Source organism: Magnolia sinica, chromosome 6 (genome assembly GCF_029962835.1).
Source record: "Magnolia sinica isolate HGM2019 chromosome 6, MsV1, whole genome shotgun sequence".
Classification (NCBI taxonomy): domain Eukaryota; kingdom Viridiplantae; phylum Streptophyta; class Magnoliopsida; order Magnoliales; family Magnoliaceae; genus Magnolia; species Magnolia sinica.
The window spans coordinates 2,349,213-2,375,000 of NC_080578.1; the positions used below are offsets into that span (position 1 = coordinate 2,349,213).

General features: G+C 39.5%; 1 protein-coding gene and 1 non-coding gene across 4 annotated transcripts in view; both read right to left on the minus strand.

The window, feature by feature from the left end:
* Window positions 1-7,767: 7,767 nt before the first annotated feature.
* On the minus strand, window positions 7,768-7,928 carry LOC131250465 (small nucleolar RNA snoR143). Its single transcript, XR_009173391.1, has one exon. It is a non-coding gene; the product is annotated as a small nucleolar RNA snoR143 (small nucleolar RNA).
* Window positions 7,929-14,758: 6,830 nt separating this feature from the next.
* The window catches only part of LOC131247929 (probable polyamine transporter At1g31830), an 18,585-nt gene continuing 7,555 nt past the window's right edge, over window positions 14,759-25,788 (minus strand). The window contains exons 1-2 of one of the 3 annotated variants that reach the window (XM_058247897.1): window positions 17,572-17,812; window positions 14,759-16,550 (exon numbers count right to left, since the gene is read on the minus strand). In XM_058247897.1, the coding sequence (XP_058103880.1) occupies window positions 15,102-16,550; window positions 17,572-17,574 (1,452 nt within the window). In that variant the 5' untranslated portion in view covers window positions 17,575-17,812 and the 3' untranslated portion in view covers window positions 14,759-15,101. Of the gene's footprint in view, window positions 16,551-17,376; window positions 17,537-17,571; window positions 17,813-25,788 lie in introns of those variants that run through there. The other 2 variants (XM_058247898.1, XM_058247899.1) reach the window with 2 other exon arrangements.

A 25,788-nucleotide genomic window follows, 5' to 3' on the forward strand; every position in this document is an offset into this window, starting at 1 on the left:
GGCATGGATATAAGTCATATACATCACGGTGGTCCCCACAGTCAGGGATCCACCATAGCTCGCCCGTGGGAACCCGGTTCAGCCCAAACTTTAGGTCGTGTTGTGTTGGTTAAAATGGGTTGGCCTAGGCTGAAAATCTCTAAACCAGACTCTGTTTAGGTTGGGCTTGGGCTGTGGCCGTAGGCAACCCAACCACACCCTCCCTCTCTACCCATGGCTTAGTGGTAGACTCACAAGAATTTCCACACAGGTCATGGGTTGAGCACCCACAATGGTGTGGGTTCACACACACACACACACCCTCACTTTACTTGAGAGGTCTTTCATGTCATTAAAAAAATTCAATGATCTAGTCCAAAAACCATTTGTGGGGGCCTAAGTACCCAAATAATACTCATGTTATATATAATAAATGAAAAAGCATGGTCTGCATGGAAAATAAAATTCATTATTGGAACCATTTATAAGCACTGAATAGGATATATGAGTGGAATTCTTAAGAATGGAATGATCTATCTTTACTTTTCTATAATTAGTGAGCTATTTATTTATTTATTTTTATTTTAGGACACTGAGTTTCTTGATCTACCAAGTCTTTTCATTTACTTCCTCAAATTTACAAGGTTGAGGGAACTTACTATTTAGCTCATAAATTTTACATGTGGGGTCCATCCATTCATGTATAAACGCATGGTGAAGAAGAATTACATCAGTACATACGTAGGGACAATGTAGTGTGTGTGAGTAATCCAGAGTTCAAGCCTGCTTATCTTTGTAGCTTAGGTCGAGTATTGAGTTTGGGTTGGGTCGGGTCCAACTTCATCCTCTTAGCTGACTGGAGGACACGCACAACTCACATCCTACTTAGCATGCCTTCGCCCTTGAACCCTACGATTTGAATGGTCTAGATTGGTGAGGATGGGATGGGATGCATGCATACTTTGGAGGAATGAATGTAATTTGGCTACTAGCATCCCCCAAAGACGGTGCTAAGTTCGTTTTATTTCTTGATTATTATTATTATTATTATTATTATTTTGTGGAATTGCTGCCAGATTCTACTCATTGGACGGTTGTAACTTCATCTACTGCCTGTTCAAACAGTTCATTGGATGGTAGCTGACTAGTCAATCCAAAATTAGAAGGTAATCAATAATGGAAATGAATGTAACAGCCCTGTAACAAACAATATGCCCTGTTCAATTTATTTTTTTTGCCGAAAAAAATGTATCAGCCTCATATCAGACTGTGACGGCCCCATATTAACTCTCTACGCTATTTCTTTTTCAGAACATGCCTTACAGCCCGTTACTATTACATTATAGCCATTACATAACCATTTTTTCATACCATTAACCTAAACCACTTGTTAAAAATATAAAAAATTAAATAAAAATAAAAATAATATCTCTGTTTAGAGCTCTTTAATATCAAATCAAACCCTTGCTATAATCCAAATTATAACCATCGTAACTAATTATAAAGTTTTTTAAACTCATATTACAATATATAATATACACACAAACATATACACATATATAGTTAGCATTTAGCGAGAAGGCAAATGGCATACCATATTCATATTCATGACGCAAAGGATCGGGCCCAACAAATCCAAACCCAACATGTTTAATTTTGGGTTGACAAATACAACCCGAACTCAACTCATACGAGAAATGGGTTGATCCAAACTGTGACTATCTTGTCTTGGGTCCAGGTAGTGTTGGAAGTCAAGCTTTGATACCCCTAATAGAATGCAACAATTCTTCATAATACCAATACATCTTTGGTTTCAAAAAAAATAAAATTAAATACCATGTATCTTTCCTTGTGGAAAGAGAACCTGCTAAAAGACATTACTTCAACAGTAGCTGCAAGATACAAATCTACCATGTAACACAGAAATCCACCACATGACACAGCTTCCAATGTTTCAAAATCCAATAGTTCCAGATGACAGAATTCCCTCACACATAAACTTTATAAAAAAAAAAAAAAAACGCACAAAATTCCCACCCCAACATATTGCTTTTTCCCCCCTTTTCAAACAACACATCATAGTTGAGATTCTTTTTTTCATGCAAATAGCAGATGTTATACCATACAGCCCATTGAAAATTATCAACTGGTAAGCAATATATATCTAAAAAATCTGAATAGCATTTGTTTTCTGAAAGAAAGGAAAAATCAAGACCCAAAAGCAGCTGATCCACTTCTCTTTCTGGTGTTGGCATAGCCTTTCCTTCTTGGTTTTGGAAACTGTCATTTCGGCCAAAAAAACATTTGTAAGCTGACCATCTGTAAAATCTTCACTATGATGACCACTGACCATCTTATATTCCTACTTCTCTCAGCATTTCTGAAGTTCTTTAGGTCTCTTCGGTAAATGTTCATGTGTGTTACGTAAACAAAATGGACCGAAAACAGAATCAATCTGAACTCAAATACCCATTTATCTGCTTTTGCCTCAAAAGGCATGATGTTGGAAAAGGGCGGTAATAGATTATCTTTGAATGGGACAAAAAGGCACACACCAAGGAGGGGCTTAAACTCTAGTTTCATTCCAGATTCTACTACATGTTGGTCTGTGGATGTATCTGAAGAATTGGATGTTTGAGTCCTACAGGGAATAGGATATGTATATTTGAGCTTTGAAGTGGGACAGTCCTGTTGGGGTGGGGAAATGTCTGTGATCCTTCACCGAGGGCTGTGGTTGAAGGGAAAGAACAAACCCCATGGCCAGGTCACATAGCCTGCCGGTGCTACCTATGTGGGTGACTTTATTTGGAGTTGCATGCATGGGCCCCCGCCGCCGTCATTGTCATCATCATCATCATCATCATCTAAGCCTTATCCCAACCAATTGGGGTCAGCTACACAAATCCTGTTCAGCCATTCTATTCTGTCAAGGACCATACCGTCAGCCAAACAAGTGTGCCCACGGGAATGTTGTTACACACTAGGTATGTGGAGCCTATGAAGAGAAGCAGAAGATCACGGTGCCAAATGCAAACATAATAAAGAAATACTAATTTCACTGTGGGTGTGTTTGGTTGCACTAAATATCATGATATTTTGCACCAAGTTAGACTGGTTAATCATGAAATTTCATGATATTTGGTGGCACCAAACACACCCTAAATAATAATAGAAACTTGAAAAACAGATAAAAGCAAATACCCACATTCAATCCCAAAAAAGCTACAAGGATCATCTCACTAAGATAATGCAACTACCGGCCCACATTCATCAATAAAAGGCTAAAGTACTTTGAAAAATCTATTTACCACCAAATAAATAAAATAAAATGAAAACTAACTTACACATTCTGTCCTGTGCTCCTTGCACATCCAATTCTCCCATTTCATTTCCCCTTTCAATATTTTTAAAGTTTTTCATGCTTTATTGAATACCATGTTCACATTGGAAGGAGAGCCATGGCTGAACTGTTTCATGATGAGCTCATTAGCAACAGTTTAGACTTTGGACACCTAATCCATGAGGACCATGACCTCTGTTTCTGAATCAATTTTTGGCGATTGGACCAGCAGGGAACCCATTTTCTAATGGAAAAGCCAACACCAAAATCCCTTATTGTACAGGCATGTTTCGAAACGTAAATCCCAAGGGAAAAGAAAGGAAAAACTAATAATTACTCAATAATGATTTCCATAAGAACTACTGAAACATGGATTCCAATTTTAGAGTTATTGTTTGGATGGCAAGTGAAAATCTCATATTCCTCTCACAAAAGTTACCTCGTTTATTGTGCCAAGAATCTAAACTATGGAAGAAGGTAATGATTGCTTGGTCGAATCCACCCTTTCCTTGGCTATCCAAACAGAAAATATCTGTCACATCAAAGGAGGAACACTTTGCCTTTTTGCCTTTTCTGTTGTTTGGCATGGAATCCATATTTCTGGACATGGCCTAAACAGAATATGAGAACAAATTGGAATTTCTGAATACACAGATCTAAATGACTCTTCACATGAGGGTAACAGAGGAAGAAAGAAACATCGAACGGCCTTAGACGAGAGTTTGTTTTGACTGACTGGAGGGAGGAGGACAACATAGTGAAACTGAAGACCCAAAGGCAGCCTAAGTGGTGGGCACTGACCAGTGAGATGCTCAACAGGTGAGAGATCCACATTTTGATCTGGACGGAGAGGAATCATTCCAATAGCTACCATTGATTTTGAACACCTTCTTACTAGTTCTTTCCCTCTACTCTATCACTCTTATCAGTGTGTCCTTAGCTAGCTCCTTCAGTAAACTAGCTTCAAGTCACTTTTTTTTAGTGCTAACCAAGGGTGCAACTATTAGATGTGGCCCCAGTTTTTCTATAACTTGCAAAAGTGTAGTTTGGTTTGCTGATTACTCGAATGAGTTCAAGGCTAGTTGATTCAAGTTTGAGCTCTGCCACTGACGCTGGTTGATTTCTACACATGATTCAAAATCCGTTCTTTTTTTATCATCTTCCGTGGCCCAGGTAGTGACTACTTTCCAGGAACGAGGGTCGATGGAATGGAATACACTATTGCAGTAGCCTTCCAAGTTAATCTATCCTATCTGGCCAGAGAAGGGAGAGGAAATTCAAAGTGGTAGCTTTTCTAAGAAAAGGTGGTGGACTATAATATCGCTCTTAGTAATGCCACGTTCGATTTGATTACTATGACCTATGAGAATTATAAGAATTTCTACCAACATTGCTTTAAATTCACTGAAGTTCATTCCAAGCTTAGTCAGTCTTATTAACTTCAGCATTGGTCCTTCTTTCACTACTGATCTAATAATGTTGTCATTTTCTAGTAGTTCGCATGACCTCAAGTGGCAGACTCAGTTATGGATGCCTTCCAAGGAGGCGTTTCATTGAGAGATTTGAGTTGGGAGGTCGCTTAAGCATCTATTGGAAGCTTTCATTAATCTTTTTTGACTCTGGCTCCTGCTTGATAGCAAATTGTGTGGTGCAACGTCCCTGAACCTTTTGAACGCCGCGTGGGGCACCCAATCATAAATCGGGACGGTTCATTCAATACTTACCATTGGGAGCAAGCCATGGTACAAGAATCACAACAATCGGATGATCCTAACCCTTTGAACGGGGATGACTTGTTAGAGCCGTCCATTGTTTAATAGCCATAGATCACATGGTTAGAATCATCCAACCAAAGTGTTACTTTGGAATAAAAAGCAATACAAAGTGAGAACTATCGAATAGATGTTTCAAAATGATGATTGAACCTATTTTGTTTCTCTACTCGATCTTGACGGCCTATTTTCCATGCTACCATGACTTGTTCCTAGTACGAAAGAGTGAGCGATTCAGATTGATGATTAGGCATCCCACATGTCAAATAAAAGCTTTGTGGATGTCGCCAACATCCCCATGAAGGTGGATAAGATTGAGAAAAAAAAAACTGTAATTTCTGAATCCATTTTTTATCTCAGATCAGGCAACATGATAGCCCATCTCTGAAAATCCTTCAACATATCCTCATCACCATCGTCGTCGTCATCGAAGCCTTATCCCAACTAAATTTGGTTGGCTACACGAATCATGTTCTGCCATTCCAGTCCACCAACAACAAAATTCTTCGAAGTAGATATAAAAGAATAGAGAAGAAAGTGTAATTTCTAAATACATTGTTGGTCTCAGGGAAAAAAAATTAGAAAACTGTAAAATGGGCCCCACAGTTTTGTTCTGTGATCACTGCCTCTGATAAAACCTCTTGAAAGTCAACTCCAATTTGCAATCAATATGAAATTAACAAAATCAACCCAAATCCATTTCTACAACTAAAACTGCGACTCAATCTTCAAACAGGAAAATCCATCTCTCACAATCCTTCAAAATAATAATAATAATAATCATAAGCGAGAAGAAACTGTAATTTCTAAATCCATATTCTATCTTGGGAAAAATTAAGAGAACTCTACAAGGGACCCCACAGTTTTTCTTTTTTTGATCATTGCCTCTAATCAAACCTCTCTAAAGAACAACTCCAATTTTTGCTCATATAAATTTAACAATCAACTCAAATCAATTTTTTTTGGCAGGTCCAACTATTTGGGGGGGGGGGGGGGGGGGGGACGGGATGAAAAATAAATCCCATTTCTACAACTTAAATCTTTTAAACAAGCATCAACTTATACAAATCCAATTCCACAAGTAAAACTGCCACTAGAATTGCAACTAAAATATTCTGGAAAAGCAATGATGGATTAAAACAAACTGCTTTAATACAGATAAAATGCAATTAAAATAATTCAAACAAGCATTACCTGGGAAAAAAATACCTTTCAAGGCTCACAACAGGTTTCGCATTACATTATGAGGAGATTCATGAAGAGAGGAGTGGGGCCCATCTGCTCTAATATGCTCTTAAATGCGCCCGCCCTGGTAGGGAAGAAGAAAGTACTTGCTACTGATAACCCGAGTAGATAGATGATCATTCCCAATGTGCATCATGTGCCTTTGGAATGCAGAGATGATGGATTATCTTTTCATACAAGCGAATTCATGTCGATTGTAGGTGGAGGTTCTTAGACCCAATTAAGATTAGGATGGGTGGTGCCTCAACTAATAGAGGCCTTTTCTTCCAGGGGTGGTATGCGGGTTGGAGATCCCTGGAATTTAAGATCCTTTGGAGACATGCCATGCTGGAGGGGCAACAGTCTATCTGGGCTGAATGTAACAACATAATATTTCACAGAAATCATGTATGCCAAATGTGGTCTTCAAAAAGCCAAGTGGACTATGGTAGCATGGGCCAAGTCCCTTGGATCTTTGCCATATTATCCATTTGGTGCTTCTGAAGGCAATTCGGGTGAAGAGCCTCTTGCGAACTGGACTGATGATTCCTCATCATCTGTTCCTTTTGTCATTTCCCCAAAATTATCCCTTACCATTTACCTCTAAAATTAAGTTACCTAGCAAATATATGAATGTATTGGGAACTCTAATTGTCCACTTATTATATTGGGAACTCTATAACTTCATCTTATTTAAATATATTTTATAGTTGCCCCAATACAATAAGTGGATGATTAGATAATGGACCCACTCAGTGATTTGTAAGATACTCGGTGACTTGTAAACAGTTGGTCTACAAGTTTATTGTAATTTAGAAGATGGAGAAAATATGTAAGATGGAATCAGTAGGCAATAAACACCTAAAACCATTTAACCTTGGATTCCTCCCTATAGCTACCATCTGCATTTTTTTATCAGTATCTCTGCCTGTTTTTGAAATAAGGCCTATCTGTTTAGGGTGATGACAGATCCTGGAAATAGAAAACCAGCGGGGAACCACATAAATGTTGAAATGTGATGTCATCATTGAGTGAAATTGATTCTCAAATCCCTATGGGTTTTGCACCATGAATTTGCATGAAAATGTTTTCCTTTTCTCTTCCAGTGTTTATGTTGCCATTTTGAAATGGTAGATCTACCCCAAAACCAAAGAAAAGTGCAATAGTGACAACTTTTTGCCATTTCAAACATTTCATTAAAGAGCTAACTCTTTTCCCACCAAGGAAAAGAGATTCATCTTTTTCTAAGAAAATGGCTTTATTCATTTTTTGAGGAATACTTTGGAAAACGCCAATTTCCTCCTCTTTTTTGGTTTCTCAAACAGAAGAAACTGTCACATCAAAGGAATTCATTTTCTTTTCCATGGTTGACTACAGTTTTCTTTCTAAACAATAGGCCTAAAACAATGTGTCATGTGTTTCATTGAAAAGTGAATAGAAGAAGAAGACAGGAAATGTGAGATGGAACCAGTAAACAAGTGATAATTGTAACCATTCATCTGTGGATCCATCTCTACAGTTGCCTACCAGCTGATAGTAGATCAACTTTTTCTCTATGCACCCTAGCTCCAGGCCTTGCTATCAGAATAAGGAAGGCCATGATACAGGTGCAGCATATGCATATAAAACCAAAAATAAGACAAACATACACAAACATGCCCCCATTGCATATGCGCTTTCAACCACTGAAGACGGGTTCTTCTGGGGAAAGGACAAGGAGCATAAAAAAAGAAATAAAAGGGAACGTGGGACGAAATCAGCAGACCAATGGTGTCTGAGTGTATTCACCTCTTCATCCATCTATACAGTTGTCTCACCATTACCAATGGGTTTCCTTTATTAATAAAGCCGGATAAAATCAAAGAAGACCATAGGTGCCATATATGAAATATGTACCTTTTTTCTTTTATTTTTATTTATTTATTTATTTTGGGAGAAGATGACATTTCCATTAAAGCAAAGAAACAGCAACACAACAGGAAACAGCTGTGGAAGGTGACACTCTCAACTCCACTGCAAGACAAGCTCAAAATTAAAAGAAGAAATGAAAATACAAATCAAATGAAATATGTACATTTATATATGTAGTGTCTGTCTCCACTGCTTTATATGTACACTAATGCACGCATATGCACACGCATATATAAATGTTAAATATGTACACGTATATGCATGTGCATTTATATATGTACATATGTACGTTTTTAAATATGTATGTATCTGTCTAAAAGCATATCACGACACACACATGCATAATGCATAAATGGATAATTAGCTCCAAACACCAAAGACTGCCCGATCATCACTTAAGTTTTTAAGTTTGTCTAACACAAGGGATTTGGTATATATATATATATATATATATTTTAAGGATTTAATATGTTAATGTGCATTTTATTTTCAGTACCTAGACCCATCCTTGAAATAAACAATGTGTTGTTTTTCCTTGGGAAAGGGAAGACAGAAAGGATATGTGAGATAGAATCAGTAGACAAGTGTTAGTTGTAACCATTTATCTGTGGATCCATCTCTAGCACTGTCTGCTTGCTGATGGCAGATAATTAGCTTTACCATTTAAAAAGGAAAAAGAGAAAACATTTTTCAGATGCTCACAGTTGACATCGAGTCCTTTTTTATTCTACCAATTATAAGTTCTACACTCTCCTGGAAGCAGTTCTAGTAAATTTAAACTTCTTGAGAAGAAGACTTCACAAAGTGTGCACACACCCCGGATGGGAGCTGGATTCAATGATGGCATAGATATTCTCAACCTTTTAACTTGAGCACCATCTCTTCTTTTTTCTTTTTCTTTTTTTTTTTCTTTTTTAAATTAGAAAAGCTTGGATACTATGAGAGTGTAACATGATCCACATGCACAGCCCTTGTGGATGTGCAGCCATGCGTGTACCTCAATTCCAATCATGAGCCCCACTATAGATAGGACCTGACTTGAGCATCATTGAGTGCATGATATCCTAACTGGCAGCTCAGTGGGCATCCAATGAATGGTCAAAATGGAAAACAGTCAGCAGTCCAAATTCAAGATACAGATGTCTATTCATCAGAGGTTAAGATTTGCCTAATCAATCTGATTTTGGGGCTATGCTTCATCTACAGTGGGGTCCACTATTTGGTTGGTTTGAATGTAGATACATGCATGCCATATGGCGCCAGCATATCAAATAACTCCTCTTATAGGCGAAGAAAAATATTGGAGGAAAAAGATATAGAATCCATCAGAAATATGAATCAGAAGAGCTGTGAGGCCTGTGATTGACAGCAGAGTGAAATAACCCCACTTTAGCTACAAAATCCACTAACTCATTCATGTCTCTAAACATATATAGAAGGAAACATTAAGGGATGGCACTAAGGACGCAATGTAAATCTCTCTAGCTCACCACATAAATGGCATCAAGGAGAATCACCCAATCCACTGTCTCATCTGTCCTTCTATAGTATAATTAGAAGTCAAAATCAAACAATCTTAAGACAGTGGATGCTATCATTACTTCCTAGATTCAAAAACCAATATGCTTGTTCTCTTCATGAACTCCGGCTCTCAATTCTATAGGCTGGGTGCTACACATCACTTACAAGCCAAGCAAAAGATATCTCGGAGGCTGTTTGGATGTGCACAAAAGTTTCCATGAGAAGTTCCATTTACTTTTTTCATAAAATACGTAGAAATGCAAAGAGACTGTTTGGGAACATTGTCATTTCCTCTTAAAAGTGATGCATAAGTGACGTATCAACATGTTATTTAGTTAAACATTTTGAACAGAAGTTCACGGAAATCTTGTTGGCTAAGCTCCATTCCTAAGTTGGAAGAAGGGATCTGTCTATGACATAATGAGCTCAATTCAACGTGGAAAGGGAAATGAATGTCTTTAGTTTCAAAATGAAAATGGTAACAAGTGTTGTTTTCCCTGGAAATACAGTCTCCATGTAAATGCATTTTTGCAAAAAACTTTTCAACACATCCAAATGGCCCTTGCTGTAGATGTGCTGAGAAGCAATTGTTAGTTTTGCATGACCAAATACGGTTCTGAATGGCCCGTTCTTGCAAAAATGCATTTACATGGAAATACATGGTATTTAGAGAGAGAGAGAGAGAGAGAGAGAGAGAGAGAGAGAGAGAGAGAGAGAGAGAGAGAGAGAGAGATCTTCTTTCACATGGAGTTTAGCCTAGCCCAAAAGATTTTCATGAACCAGTTTCTACAATATCTCACAAACGTTATCAAGGAATGACATCAAGATAGGTCACTATTGCATCACTTTTTTAAGCGAAACGGAAATGCTCCCAAAAATCCCTTTTGCCACTTCCATTTCCATGTATTTAATAAAAAAGGTATTTCACAATATTAAAAATATATATATCAAAAAGGTATTATAGCATGATGAAACTTTTCCACAAATTTTTTTTAATGCATCCAAAAAATCATATGAAACTTTTCTAGTTCACGAGGCAATGAACTAGATGGCTGGTGATTAAGAGATATAAGTCCCAATGCACAAAGGCTAGTGATTAAGAAGGAAAACATCATATGATACTTTCCCAATGCACAAAGGCATACTCTAGTGAGTCCCAAGTTGCACCAATTTGCTCGTGTCTGGGTTTAAAAGAAATAATCTGACAGAGGTGCAAGAAGATAATCAAGGTATTCAATTGTAGGATGCAAACCTCATTGAATAGCTTGTGAAAATCTTGACTAGCGTAAAATTCTTTCTTTAAGAATAAGAACTTCAATTACCTTTTCCTTCACATATGTGCTGTCTTCTGAGAAGATTTCGGAGTCGTGGCTAGTGCATTCTTCAAGCCATTCAACCCATGCCAATTGCTTCCTTTTAAGATTCCATTAAAAAATCAGATTGTCCAGCTCCAATTTAATCGATTGTTCCCCTGGATAACTCTGCTTGTGCTTTCTTTCATTTTGTCAATATCATCAGTCTAAACTTGCTACTTCTCTGTTTGGTCTTGAAAGGATCTCCAAGATTCCTCACATTTTTATTCCGTGTTCTTTTCTCCATTTTAAAAAATTATAACTTTTTTTTAAAAAAATAAAAAATAAAAAACTGAGACTTTCATAAATCAACAGAATTTACAGTCTTTCGGGTGGGTCCCTACAAAAAGGGAGAGGACCACACCTATCGTGTAAATGCACAAAACAGAGAAAAGGACTCAAAAGGGGTCCCACAAGGACCATAGGCGAGACCACCGTAAGCCGACCCCATAGAAAAGGCCAGGGAAGGTACGGTCAAGGAGATCTAACAGAACCCAAGCCCGTATTGTCTAGAAGAAGCTCACCTCGAACGTGCCCAGGAAGTGAGGCACGACTTCTGAAAGTACTGTCCGGGTACCCATCACTAGCCAGTCTCGCAAGGGCATCAGCTACGGCATTACCTTCGCGGAAAATGTGAGAGAAGGACAGATTCAGGCTTGGAATTTTGGCCCGAATATTCCCCATGATATACCAGATTTTCCAAGGAATAGAAGAAGAGAAAGCCTCAGCCGCTGCGACAATGAGCTTGGAATCGGACTCCACCACAATGTTGGCAAGACCCATGCTGGAGCAGATGTTTAATCCGTCAAGCATAGCCCGGGCTTCAGCCATCGTGTTTGAGGCAGTTCCATAAAACTTGTGGAAGGCAAAAATGAGGTTACCGAAGTGATCCCGGCACACTCCTCCTCCACCGCTAGCACCTGGATTTCCTCGCAAAGACCCATCAACATTAAGCTTTAACCAGTCCATTGGGGGTTTGGTCCATCTCACGATAAATGGTTTGGGACGGGGATAGGCAATAGCAGTTGGAGATCTATCAATTGCATATGCCTACTAAGTACTACCAAGAAGAAATCAAATTCTCAGAGCCATCATGGAAGCTCAACATAACTTGTTACTGAATTTGAATCTCTTTGGTTTCAAGGAGCTGGTTCAATAAGAGAGGTACAACCTCTGAACATTGTAATGATTAACATCAAACAATCAGAATGATGATGATAATCAAGCTATGATATTTGTTCAGGTATAATTATAACTGCCCTATTAGGGTCAATTAGGGCCAATAACTAATCATTCTTTCCAAACTCTAGCTCCAACCTGACATCTTAAGGGTGTTTGCAGTTTGCACCCTTTCATGAGGGGAATCTAAGTTCTATTGAAGAATTGCCAGCATCCTCCATCTACTTCCAAATTTCTTTCATTTCACCATCTGACTGGGGACCATACACTGCAGAAGCTGGCTATTTTTTAAGTTGATACAAACTTATTTATTCAAACAAACTAGAAAGAGAATAGAACTATATATATATATATATATATATATATATATATATATATATATATATATATATATATAGTGCACACATCACGTGTTAGAAGGTGCTCATGAGTTCTCATGAGAACACCGGTTCATGTGTGTGTGTGTGTGTGTGTGTGTGTGTGTGAGAAGAAGAAGAAGAAGAAGAAGAAGAAGAAGCAAACAACAGCTTTGAATTGCGCTGAAGGAAAAGAATCCCCCATCACTAGCACCGCTAAACTCTTCTCTTCAGCTAATACATTGGTATCTACATAAGCTTTCTATTGCACATGTTGGAACAAAATGATCATCCATCAGATAAGTTTGCAATTTCGCTAAAAAACGCGAAAGTGCTGTGGATAATCTACATTTTTACTCACTAGCCAAAAATGTTAAACAAGTCAACCCCCTAAATCAAACAACCCGTGAATGGGAAAAGTACGTGCAAACTCTAGGTGGCAGAGACAACACCTCCTTACATAAATTTCAATCACTAGTAATACTCCCTTCAGAATATCAAATTCAATCGAGGCCGCCCACTCCAGCCCATTTTATTAGTTTTTTAGGGAAGGAAAAAAATAATGAGATTACAATCCTAGCATTCAATACCCAACCAGCGGTACCAATTTTCTTGTAGTTTAACAAGAGGCACTGGTCTTAACAGTCGAGAATTTTCCTCATTCAAAATTAAATAAATAAGAAAGGACAAGCAGAACCATCCAGAAAAGTAGGGTCCTATACGTTCCAAATGCCGCCTGTTAGTCATGTTTTTATGCTCGCCCTATCTCATGGGCCATATGGCTGGATGGCTGTAGTTGTGGGGCCCCTGCCCCCTCTTATATATTGTACATTATTGTGTATTTGTTATGGTCTTTTCCTTTACTGGCCCCTAGACCCATGTTGGGTCTTTCTCATATGTATAGGGGTATTCCCGTATTTTTCTCAGATAATATATAGTCCCTCTTTCCCTTATGGGAAATATAGGGAAATCTTCATCAACAGGTTATCACCGCCAACACCTTGGGATGTATTGAAGTTGCAGTAAAATCTGTAAAGGTCACAAAGAGGTGTAACGGGGAAACAGGTTTCAAATTTTGGTTTCATTTAGGCAAAACGGTATCCAAAGTTTGGTTATTGATTTTGTCAAGGCTCCTCCAGAGATCATCCCTCCAGCCTGCTGCCAATAAGATCCAAATGGTACTTCTTTGGGTACTCTTCATCCCTTGCTGCCAATAAGCTACAGAAAAAACTTTTTTGAACAACCTAGGCTAGGCCTAGCAGGGCGTTAAATCGAAATAAAGGAAGCCCAATGCTTGCAATCGGAATCAAATAGGATATATATCCACTATGAATGAACAAGATCCTTTTTAAGCAAAGAAAGTATGTGTGTCAGAATTTAAATTGAAGTAGAGAACCATAGCTGGATTGATCCAATTCCACTAAACTTGCAGGCTGCACAAGCACTGTCCCTTGAAATTTTAAACCTGAGGTGGAACATCATAAAAATGAGCCCCAAAAACACAAGCGTATAATGTGGGGAGCACAACCTGTTATGTTATATTTTATGTAGGGATGCAATATTTTTTTAAGAGGCACCGAGATTTTATTTAGAAAGGCCTGAAGGCAAAAGAATACAAAGACCATAGATGGGCAAAAGCCCATCAGCCAACAAAACAAGACACTCCCTCAAGACGCCAAAGCTAAGCAGACCACTTGGACACCACTAGCTTCTCTCTTCTAAGAACCTCTGAAATTGCCTCGCAAGAATTTCCAAAGCACTGATTATTTCGCTCACCCCAAATAAACCAAAGACCAGCCAGCAAGGCCAATCTCCACTTCTTAGGGGAACCTCCTAGACCTCCCCAATGCCAAACAAAGAAGAAGGCCTCGATGGACCCTGTCAAATATATGAATGCATGTAAAATCTACAACCATCATCATCATCCAAAGCCTCATCCCAACTAATTTGGGGTCATAATAAGGAGTTGTAACAAGGAGCTGTAAGTTAACCTACAACTGATTGAAAATGACGATTAGAAATGATATCTGAAATTAAAAGAAATCACCCAATTATTGTGCACAGCTTACTCTAGATAAACATGACATATATTTCACAGAAATCTGAGCCACAACAAGGAAATGATTGAACACAGGCCTCAGCCTAGTGATAAAAGCATATCGAGATTTTATTTTTTTAAGTTAAAAGCATACAAGCAACATAAGGCATTAGTAGGTCTCTAAAAAAAATAAAAATAAAAGAGAGAGAGAGAGAGAGTACGTAATCTAAAATTACATGATTATGTGACCCCAACAAGAGGCTGCTCAAGACTCAATTACTTTAATAACAGAGCTAGCTCCCCTAGAAGGAAGTCAAAATGGGAATAGAGATTCTAACTATGCAGACTGTGGAGATGTATGCCTGCATGAATTTGAGCCCACTAAAAGGATTGTTGTTTTGGATCCCAGATTGAAGCTTGATTCATCCATCACAGATGCAATGGTCCCTGTTCAGCAGGACGGAATTCGGGGAGGTGGGAATTTACGGAGAACTTGACCCATCGCTTTTTGTCAATGTATTTCAGGCATGGTTGCATAACAAGCCCAATAACCACGGCACATAAGCTAACAATCATAACTTTCAAAGAGGCAAGAGCTAAAACCACACAAATCAATACAGTAGGCGGAATACACAGTAAAATGGCACCAACCGTACTCACAGGTATTTTATAAGGTCGCAAGGCAGTTGGGTACTTCATCCTTAACCTAATAAATGCCAAGAACTCCAATATCATCCCAAAACAGTATAAGAAATTCTCAGCGGCCACAATCTCTTGGAAGCTCAACCAAGAAAGCAGAACCACACCAGACGCAGAGAACAAGATCCCCACAAGAGGAGTTCCATGACGAGACCTTTTTCTAAATAACTCAGGAAGCATCCCCCGTTCCGCCATCCCAAGAAGTTGAAAAGAGTCACTGCTCATTTCAGCTACAAACATTCCCATATTTGACAGTGCAGCAGCCCCTTGTATCCACCATGTCAACCAAACCCCACCAATCATTTTTGCAATATCCGAGAAATACCCATCAGTCCACTTTTCCCTATCAAGCCTAATAGCTCCCGTGCCGATCAGAAGGGGGAAAAAGAACCCGCAGACAACTAAGATCAGTGCATAAAAGAGTGCCTTTGGCAAAGTCCTATTTGGGTCTTGAACCTCTCCTGCAAGAGTACTGATCGAATCCCAATAGTTTAGATTCCAAAAAAGTGTGTTCAAGAACAAACCCCAGTCCACCGTGTGCAAGTTAACGACCAACCATCTTGATGGTTCCAATTTCGGTATGGCAATTATTCCCATAATGACGAAGGGAAGGAGCGAAAAAATCCCCAAAGACACAGCAACCCATCCAACTATAGTCAATCCCCTATAGTTCATATAAGTGAGCATAACTGTCAAAAGCAGCACGGCAAACATCCTTGGTAAACCCCCACCCAATGCCGGAATAGCTGATTTCAAATAATCTAAAAACAGAACTGGGTATAGAGCGTTATCAATGACACCACTCAGCCATTTCATCCAACCTTGCTGAAAGCCCCAGTAAGGTCCCAAAGCAGATGAGACCCAAACAACATAACCTGCGTTCTCGGGGAACATGGTGCCCATCTCGGCAGTTATAAGGGCTTCTGGAATGCTCCATATGAATGGGAAAACCAGAAAGCCTAGAAGGGCTAGAAGTGGGCCAGCTGCACCAACACAGTCCTCAATTCCAAAAGGGCCACCAGAGACCTCGTAGAAGATTAGAAAAACAAGGGGTATCACTGAAACCTTCCTGATATTCTCTAATCTCGGAGCTTCTTCTTCACCAAGCCCATGATAACCTATTCCATGGAATTCTGCCATTGGAGTAGAAGATTGCTGGCCTGCTATGTTCCTCAATTTCTGCATAGAAAAACCAATGCAGAACTAAATAAACATTGATCTTTTCTTACACTGGAAATTAAGATGAATGAATCTTTAGGTTTTCTCAATCTCTATGCTCCAAGTTGTTTTTTTTTTTTTTTTTTTTTTGGGGGAACTTATACAGATTCATTCTACATCTAATACTGTCACTAGAATTGCAACTAAACTCTTTCAGAAAAGCAATAACTGATTAAAATAAACGCTTTCATACAGCAAAAATGCAATTAAAATCATTCGAATAAGCATTAACTGAAAAAAAAAAACCATTCCAGGCCTTTTCTTTTCTTAGATTATGAATAGAAACACTAGAGCAGGAGATCGGTTTTTTTCCTTTTTTTTTTTTCAGATTCCTCAATTTCTACATACAAAATCAAACGCAGACCCAGATACACATGGTAAGGGTGTGTTGCGTTGCACCAAATTAGACTGACTAATCATGAATTTGATGAAATTTGCACAATTTCATGACATTTGGTGCAACCAAACACACCCTCGAAGAAAGAGAAAATAAATTCAATCACTGAAGCAGAAGCTTTCCTGTCTGCTAAAACTCCCCAACAACGGCACTTAAAATCAAACAAGAAGCGGATTATATATGGGTTTTCCGTTCAGATGGCAAAAAGAACAAAACCCATTACAGAAAAAGAACTCTTCTTTGGAAATTTCACCAATTTCTGCATTTACATAACAGATTAAAGGTGGGTCCTTTAAGATTTCAAAGAAAGAGATAGAAAGACATCAAAACAGGAGATTTCCTGTTTTTTAAAAATGCAGTTGAAAATAAAGATGATATCGAATCCATTACCTCGCAACCGAAATCATCTAAGATAATATCAATGGATTCCTAACCCAGTGAGGAAACTGTGGAACTCACTGCATTTAACTACTACTGAAATCAGATTTTCTAATAAAGCTACAACAAAAATTCCTCGTTCTTTTTTTATTTTTTTCCCTGGAGAAATTCAACTGTCGGTGTGCGATGAAGAGAGAGTCGACTGACCATTTAAAAGCGAGGAATGCCCGTCCGGTTGCGTGTGCTGTCACTCTCTCTCTGTCCATCATCGCAGGAGCACCCACCCCATTTCCAAATAAAAAAATGTTGGGGTTTTGAGGAGATAATCGAAAACCAGTAATACTTGTAAGCAAGATTAAGCTACAACCGATCACGCAAAAAGGTGGCCCACTATCAAGATCCGCGGGCCTGAGAATCAAGCTGGTCTAATTCTCCAGCGATCCACCTTTTTTTTTTTTTTTTTTTTAACTTGTTAGTACACCCACTGTCAGATCACGCTTCACTGTTATCCATCCCCACCCAGGGAATCGATGCCAGGACCTCCGTGTTGAAACGAGTATCTTTTACTCAGTCTACCACTTGAGCCATGGAGCGATCCACTTCCTACCAAAATAATGTACGGTTTAGATTAGACTTGCAGAGCGTGAACATGTGGCCCACCAGCGGGCTTACCCTTTTTTTAATCCCGAAGGTCTAGTGGTGGGCCTCACATTTTGCATGGTTCTGATACCGTACAAAATCGACATTTTGGCACGTGTAATGATTGGTATCTTGAGCTAATCCACGATCAGCGACAGGTATCGGTCCTCCGACGGCGAGAAAAAGAGAAGGGTGCAAGGAGCAGGGAATATTTCGTCTGCCGGGTAGAAGGGAATTTTTGCCACTGGTATGACACGTGCGACGCACGTGTATCACGGAGGTGGAGAGAGAGAGAGGGAAGAGAAATTTGGAGAGAGACTTTCAACACTGTTTTACGCCGCGCGTAAATCACCAAGTTTGTGGGAACACCCTGTTAGAAGTGTGAAATCCACACCGTTCATCATATTCTATAATCGATGTTAGGTTATGATTTCAGAAATCGACTAAATCCGAAATTCAGATGAGCCACACCACATGGAACAGTATGAACGGGATGTTGACCACAGGTTTGTGTGTGGGCCACCATCTGGTGTATCCTTCATCAAACACGTTAATCGATCTAAATCACAAGGATGAAGAAAACATATTAGGAGTAGATTTTAGAAACCTCAAATGAGCCACACTTTAGCGCCTTTGGGAGAAATTTTACATTGTTCCCATTGGTGTGGTCCATATGAGTATTTTATTTTGTTTATATTTTATATATACCGTTCAAATAATGTTCTCACTTGATGGACGGCGTGGATTTTATATGTACTACCACCCTATTCTTCTTCATCTTAGTGGTGGGTTTGTGTGAGGAGGCGCTGCTAAAACAGGTCGCGAATCGATGCACCACCCACAGTGGTCGCGAATCGATGCAGCACCTGTAAGCATGTGCGGATGACGAGGGTCGATTTCGAAATCAAATCCCACCTTCGCGAGTAGCATTTAGGGCCCGTTTGGCCGGGTGGATTAAAAGGGATTGAATGGTATTAAGGTAGATGGCATAGATTTCTAGGTAACGATGGTGTTGTCAGTGGATTTGTCTTGAGATATATGGGATTGCAATATCCCTGTATTGCTATATTCAGTCTGTTTGGCATGCCCGGCCAATCCCGGGATTAAACCTTCCCATCCCTTCCAATCCCTTGGACCGAACACGTCTCTGGCAAATTTGAATGGATTAAGGCGGTTTGGATGGGATTTAAAGGTACTGATGGGTTGTCAGTGGATTGTCTTAAGACCCATGGGATTGGGAGATCACCGACTCTGTTTGGCACGCCCGGCCAATCCCAGGATTTAACTTCCAATCCCTTCCAATACCATCCAATCCCTTCCAATCCGACTGGCCAAACGGGCCCTTGGGGCGTGTTTGGACGGGCACACTAGATGGGATTGGGTAGTATTAGAGTGGATTGCACGCTTTTCAAGACTGTCAGTGGATTACATGCAATCCCACTGGATTGTTGTATCCAGTGGCCCAGGTATGACGTGTTTGGACGGGCGAATGGCAATCCAGTGATTGTGTTTGGACGGGCTGCTGGTCAGTGCTCCGTGGGACCCACCACAACGTATGTGTCTCATCCATGCCGTCCATCTAATTTAACATATCATTTTATGATCTCACAACAAAAATAAGTTATATCCCAATCTTAAATGGACCACATTACAGGAAACATTACTGAATGAGCATCGACCTTGAAAAAACAATTTGGGGCCATAAAAGTTTTGGATCAAGGTCATTTTTGTTTTTTCCCTTCATCTAGGGCTGTACGACCTAATCAACCTATTGGATGTCAAAAAAACAGTACAGTAGGCCTTACGAGGATTTGAATGATGGATGTCCAATCAATATTGTTTTCATGTGGTGTGGTCCAACTGAAATGCATATACCTCTCATTTTTTGGATCAAGCCATAAAATGATATGTAAAAATGGATGAACGGAAAGGATGAAACACATACATCATAGTTTCCAAAAAAAAACCCTATTCAGCATTGAATCCTAAAGGATTGCACTGTACGCCCAAAAACCCCCCACAATCTAGCGTCCAAATCCCTCACAATCCAGCGGATTTTCATCCAGCTGCAAATCCACCGCCCATCCAAATAAACAACTGCTCGGACGCTGTGGGATTCGAGTACCCAATCCAACTTAATACAGGCTACTCCAACGAACGCTGCCCGTCCAAACACGCCCTTAGGTTTCTCGGTATCGTGTCATCCGTCACTGTCTTATTAGCAATGAAGACTCGTGAATCAACGATACCGATGTGGATACGGATGAGGGTGATGGACAAGCTATCCGGACCCACCACATTCTCCCTTCATTTTCCGAGCTCAATAATTCCAAAAAACGAAGTACATCTGAATCTCAAGTGAACCACACCATAAAAAAATAATGGTCATTTAAGGGGCACCATTAAAAACTTCTAAGTGACCACTTTGATATTTATATACTATTCGTACTTACATAAAAAACACAAATATATGCTTGATCCAAAACTCTGATAGCCTTAAAAAGTTTTTAACAATAGGTGTTTAATCACTACAATTTTTCATGATGTAGTTCACTTGAGATTGGTATTTACTTCATTTTATAGGCTCGTGAGCCGGTGAAATTGACAAAGGTGCCGATAAAACACACATATCATGGTAGACCTGGAATGCTTAGTCAGCAGGCAAACAATGGAGTATGCTGGTGTAAAAGTTATTTAGGCTCTATTATGATGTATGAATTTTATCTACATTGTTTATCGACTTTGTCTGATCATTCTAGAGCATGAGCATAAAAATGAAGTAAATCTAAAGCTCAGGTGAACCACATTCGAGGAAACAATAGTGATTCAATGTATCCGGTGGACCACACCAAGGCAGCAATGTTTATTGAACATTCACCCTTTAAAGCTTCCTAAGGCCTATTGTAATGTTTATTTGCCTTCGAATCTATTAATTAAGTTGGGAAAACATAAATATAAGCTTGATCCAAAACTTTTTTAGCCCTTGAGAAGTTTTAATGGTGTTTTTGGCTACTGCCTTAAAATCATCTAGCAAAATAAAAAGATGGTGCGTATAAAACTCATACATCGTGATGCAGCTCATAGAGCATTTTAGGTCGTATATAGTGCACGTGCTCCGCTATGCAATCCGAGTCCCATCATTGTGGGGCCCTGATCTTTTCACGCACCAACCACTATGGATGTCCACATTGAGGGGACACTAACGAATCTGACAGTTGAAGCTCGTGCCATTGAAAAAATATCAGGTTCTCACACTCATCAGGCGGGTGAAACAAGTGCTGTCAAAAATGGATAAAAAGTTCTCAACTGTCTAAATTCAATTAATACGTGCAGCTAACTTAATAATTGACTGACCGAATTTTTATACCGTCCACCAGCTAAGCAGCGCTGGTGGTGGGTGCAGTGTAGGCCTCACCATTATGTATGTGTTTTATTCACACTGTTAATCCATTATTTCAAATCTCAAAATGAGGTAGATCTAAATCTCAGATGAACCACATGACATTAAAACAATAGTAATTGAATTTTCAACATTAAAAACCTCCCAAAGCCTACTGTAATGTTTATTTAACATCCAACCTGTTAATTAATTCATTCAAACCTAGAGTAAGGGAAAAATTAATTACCAGCTTGCTCCAAAAATATCTTCCCACTGAAAAAGTTTTTAATGATGAGTGTCCAATCAACATTGTTTCCAGTAATGTGGTCCACTCGAAAGTTGGATCTCTACCTTATTTGTGAATTCATATTTTTGATGCGTGAATGAATGGGTCAATGAACCACATCATGACGGGCCCACATGGTACCGACTACTAGCCCTTGTTTAATAGCAGGGTCACTAGCCAATCCGCGTCCGTCCACCAGTACCCACTTGCTGATGTATGTCCTACGTGTCCCAGCAGCTTTACCTCTGACATGCATTCCCCCCTCATGATCCACGCCTCTTTATTTTAATATGATATTCAGGCAGCGTGCCGCGCTCCATGCGCGGATACTCAGAAATCATAAACGTGGAGTACAGTGTCGGAGGAGAGAAGCTCACACACAGCTGGTTGGTGTGTTGGAATATTGTAGTGCTCGTGATATCTTACCCATTTAACAAGATTATCCCACGGACGCAGATTTCACTGTCTGCAGGTAGGTTAGCACACCTCTTGTAATTGTAAGTAATAAATTAGTTTTTAGTTCTCAAAATATTGACTTTTCTTTTAGTTGATTCTTGCGGTGTAAATTGTAAATGTTGATGCAAAAATTTACCTCACTCTTACCGAGCTCCGAGCACTCGTGCCGAGCCCTGTAAACCTACAAAAGATGAAAGCAAAGGAGACCCTGGCTAGAGCAGGAGACCCTCCAATGCCAAAGTCAGGCTAGGAATCTAAGTCTAAGTAGTGTAAAAAGGTTTCAGGTGAGAGATTTTGCGTACCTGTTCTTGTAAGTGTGTCACTTATTTATACCATTTGATTGAAGTTAATGTGTCCGTCATTCTCGGCATAATCTCTACCATTATGCAGGAGCTATATAACTAAAGACATTCGCAGTTACTCTGAGATCGTGCGCCGGATGTTGCTCCTTACGTGCGTTACTGGAGTTGGTTCTTGGGCGTGATTATAGGTCACGTCTCGTCCGAGCCGATCCTATAGTCTGAATCCTACCTAAAACGATCCGAGCCCATAAGCAGGCCGAGCCCAGTCACTTGCTGACGAGGATCTGGTCGGGGTCGATGGTCGGAATGTGTAATGACTTCTTCTAAGTTCTAGGCTTATGTGAAAGCTCTACAAAAGAACTTAGCAACCAGGCACTTGATTTATCAACTTCAGCCTATTGTTGACCTCTCGTGTGACTTGCCCGAACTGGATGAATACTACTCTGAGCTATGTGTGTTGGTTCGGTAGAGGGTGACTCTTGTGTTTTACTCCAGGGTCGGGGACCCCAATGTTGCTATGACTCTGTTGAGCTATATACAACGGGTAGGACCATTTTTCCCATAACAGCAAAAATAAATAATAATAAAATTCTGCTTTTAAGGTAGTGAAAATTGTAGTTTTGGGGATCTTTTGTATGAATTTTTAAGGGATCTCTCTCTACTTTCCTATCTCCATGCAGTGTAACGTACCTGGTATATACAATGTTAGTGGAGGATAATTTTACCTCGCTGTTACTTTCCGAGAGTCTTGGATTATTGAGATTTAAAGGGGATGTGAAATAGGTTTTAACTAAGATGAGAGTATTTAAGGAAATAAAAATTGTGATTGCCCAACTGTTTATTTTAAATTTTACCTGCAAACGTAAGTGACTTCCCTCAGTGTAGCCTAGCATCTTGAGTAAGCTTTGTGGGGCCCGCCTCGATGTCCATATCCTGTCAACTCCGCCCAGCGGTTGAACTAGCTCATGTTATCATATGAGGTCAAATCAAGCACTCAAAACATAAGTGGGCCACACCATAAGAAATAGTGTGGATCAAACATCCACCATTGAAACCTTATTTGTGCCACAAAAGCATCGGATCATGTTGATAAGTTATTTCGCTTAATCCAGGTGAGAAATCATGAATAGTTTGGATGGCAGATAAACATCATGTTGGACCTTGAGAAAGTTCCAACAATGGATTGTTTCCATGTGGCCCGCTTGAGTACCAAATGATAGATGGGTGGGATTAATGAGTGGCGTATCCGGAATGGAAATCATGTCTCAGTTAAAACATAGATTTTTCTTTTTAATTTTAATTTTGAAACCATGTCCTAAAAAAATCCTAAAAATGAGTGTTTGAAACTGATGGACGGAGTGGATGTCACACAAATACCACGATGGTCCCACACAACCTAAGGTAACAAGGCTCACTGAAACTCGCCCCTCTTGATCTCTATCCTTTTCTCCTCACATTCCCTCTCATATCCAAGTGCATTGCGCATTGTAGAACACACTATTGTAATTAAGTCACAATACAAAATCATCAAATTGTTAGGGTGATCCTAACCTTTGGTTTGTGGTTTGTTGAAATAGGCCAACCTGCCATCAATGGATCAGGTCAACAATTTAAACACCGACTGACGCAGTCCAGTGACCAGACCCCCATCTACTTGACCAAGTATGGAGAAAGGTCGATCTTGACCCCCTCCACCAAATACGAAGAAAGGTCGAGCTCAATCTCCTTGGTTAAGCGTGGAAGAAGGCCGAGCTTGACCTCTAAGTACAAGGTCGAAACATTTACTAGTTAACAACAATACAAGATGAGCTCATCCCAGGATGGCGAGACCCATCCTTAAGCAAACACAACATCGACTTCAACCATGACCTAGCCTGGACTACTACAACACAGCTAAACCCGTCCTCTATGAGGACCGACCTGACCTCATTTAGGTCGGTCTGCATCCCCAGCCGAAGATCACGGAAACTGACTTCCACGTGGTCCACCACGAGATTCTAACCAAGTATCTAGAAAGATCTACTGCACGAGGAGTCCAAATTCTACTATAGTCAATTCCTACTTCCTACTAAATAGGGATACGTGCCTTCTACGACACTGCCTCTCCTCACTTATAAATAAGAAGGCCCTCAATGGTGAGAGGTACGCACAATCTCTAGCCCTGAACCCTCAACACTTAATCAGACCCAAATTCTTAACTTAGGCATCGGAGGACCCCCGGCACAAGCCAGGGTCTCCTTTATTCATTCTTTGTGCAGGTGAGAGGGCTAACCAAATTTTTGCATCAACAAGGACCATTGGATTTTTTTTCCACCGTCAAATAAAGAATACCAATACGATTAATAATCAAATAAACTCGATTCAAGGTTCACGGTACATCTAAATTAGGAACCACGACCTGGATGGTTCGATTTGACTTACTTGCATGCCACGTGTGCAATTTCTAAGGGCTGTGTATCATCGATCATACTCTCCCTGTTTTTCTTTGTATCGAAAGGACAATTTAATCTCAATTCTTCTTGTTGTTGCGTGTGTCAATGTTTGAGATCCAGGTGGTGCATTTAGTGGGCCACGATGCATTGATGTCCCAGCCAAGCAATTAAGACCATTAATCAGGCAGGCTACACCTAAAAGCAAACTAACAGTTGAAAAGTTGCCTAACGGCTTATGTTCTAACCTGATTAGCCCTGTAGGATTCTTCTCTGCTATACCATTCCATAGACTATGTTTCAACTCCAAGAATTACAACACAAAAACGACAAATAGCATAAATCATAAAACCGTAAATAACAATCAACATATTAATATATATATATATATATATATATATATATATATATATATAAAAGTCCATGCACCGGCAACAAATGGACTATGAAAGTCTTATGTACATTAGATTTCCAACATTATTTTTTAAAATGGACTTTTCAAAACCAATATTTGTTTTACATCTTCTATACTATAGGATCTTACCCATGTCAGTACACACACTCCATGTTAGCCACTCCTGCTAGGGATCGATACCAAGACCTCAAGTGTTGAAACGAGGTATCTCCACTAAGTCTACTAGTTGAGCTATGGATTTGGGTGTGACTATTGACGATTTTGAAAGCTTGTCTATTTCTCTATCTTTAGACTTGTAAAACATGAGCTCCACTTGAGTCATGCCAATTGCCGCAATTGTCATTGTAAAGGGAATGCCTCAAGCAAATATGCTGTGAGGAGATATTCATTTATAGACAAAAGATACATGGTAACTGTACAATTACAATTATGGAAACAAATATACAAGGAAAATAAACTGCTACAATTGTGGAGAATCACTAATATCTTAGTCATAATCAGAGGAGTAAGATTGCCCT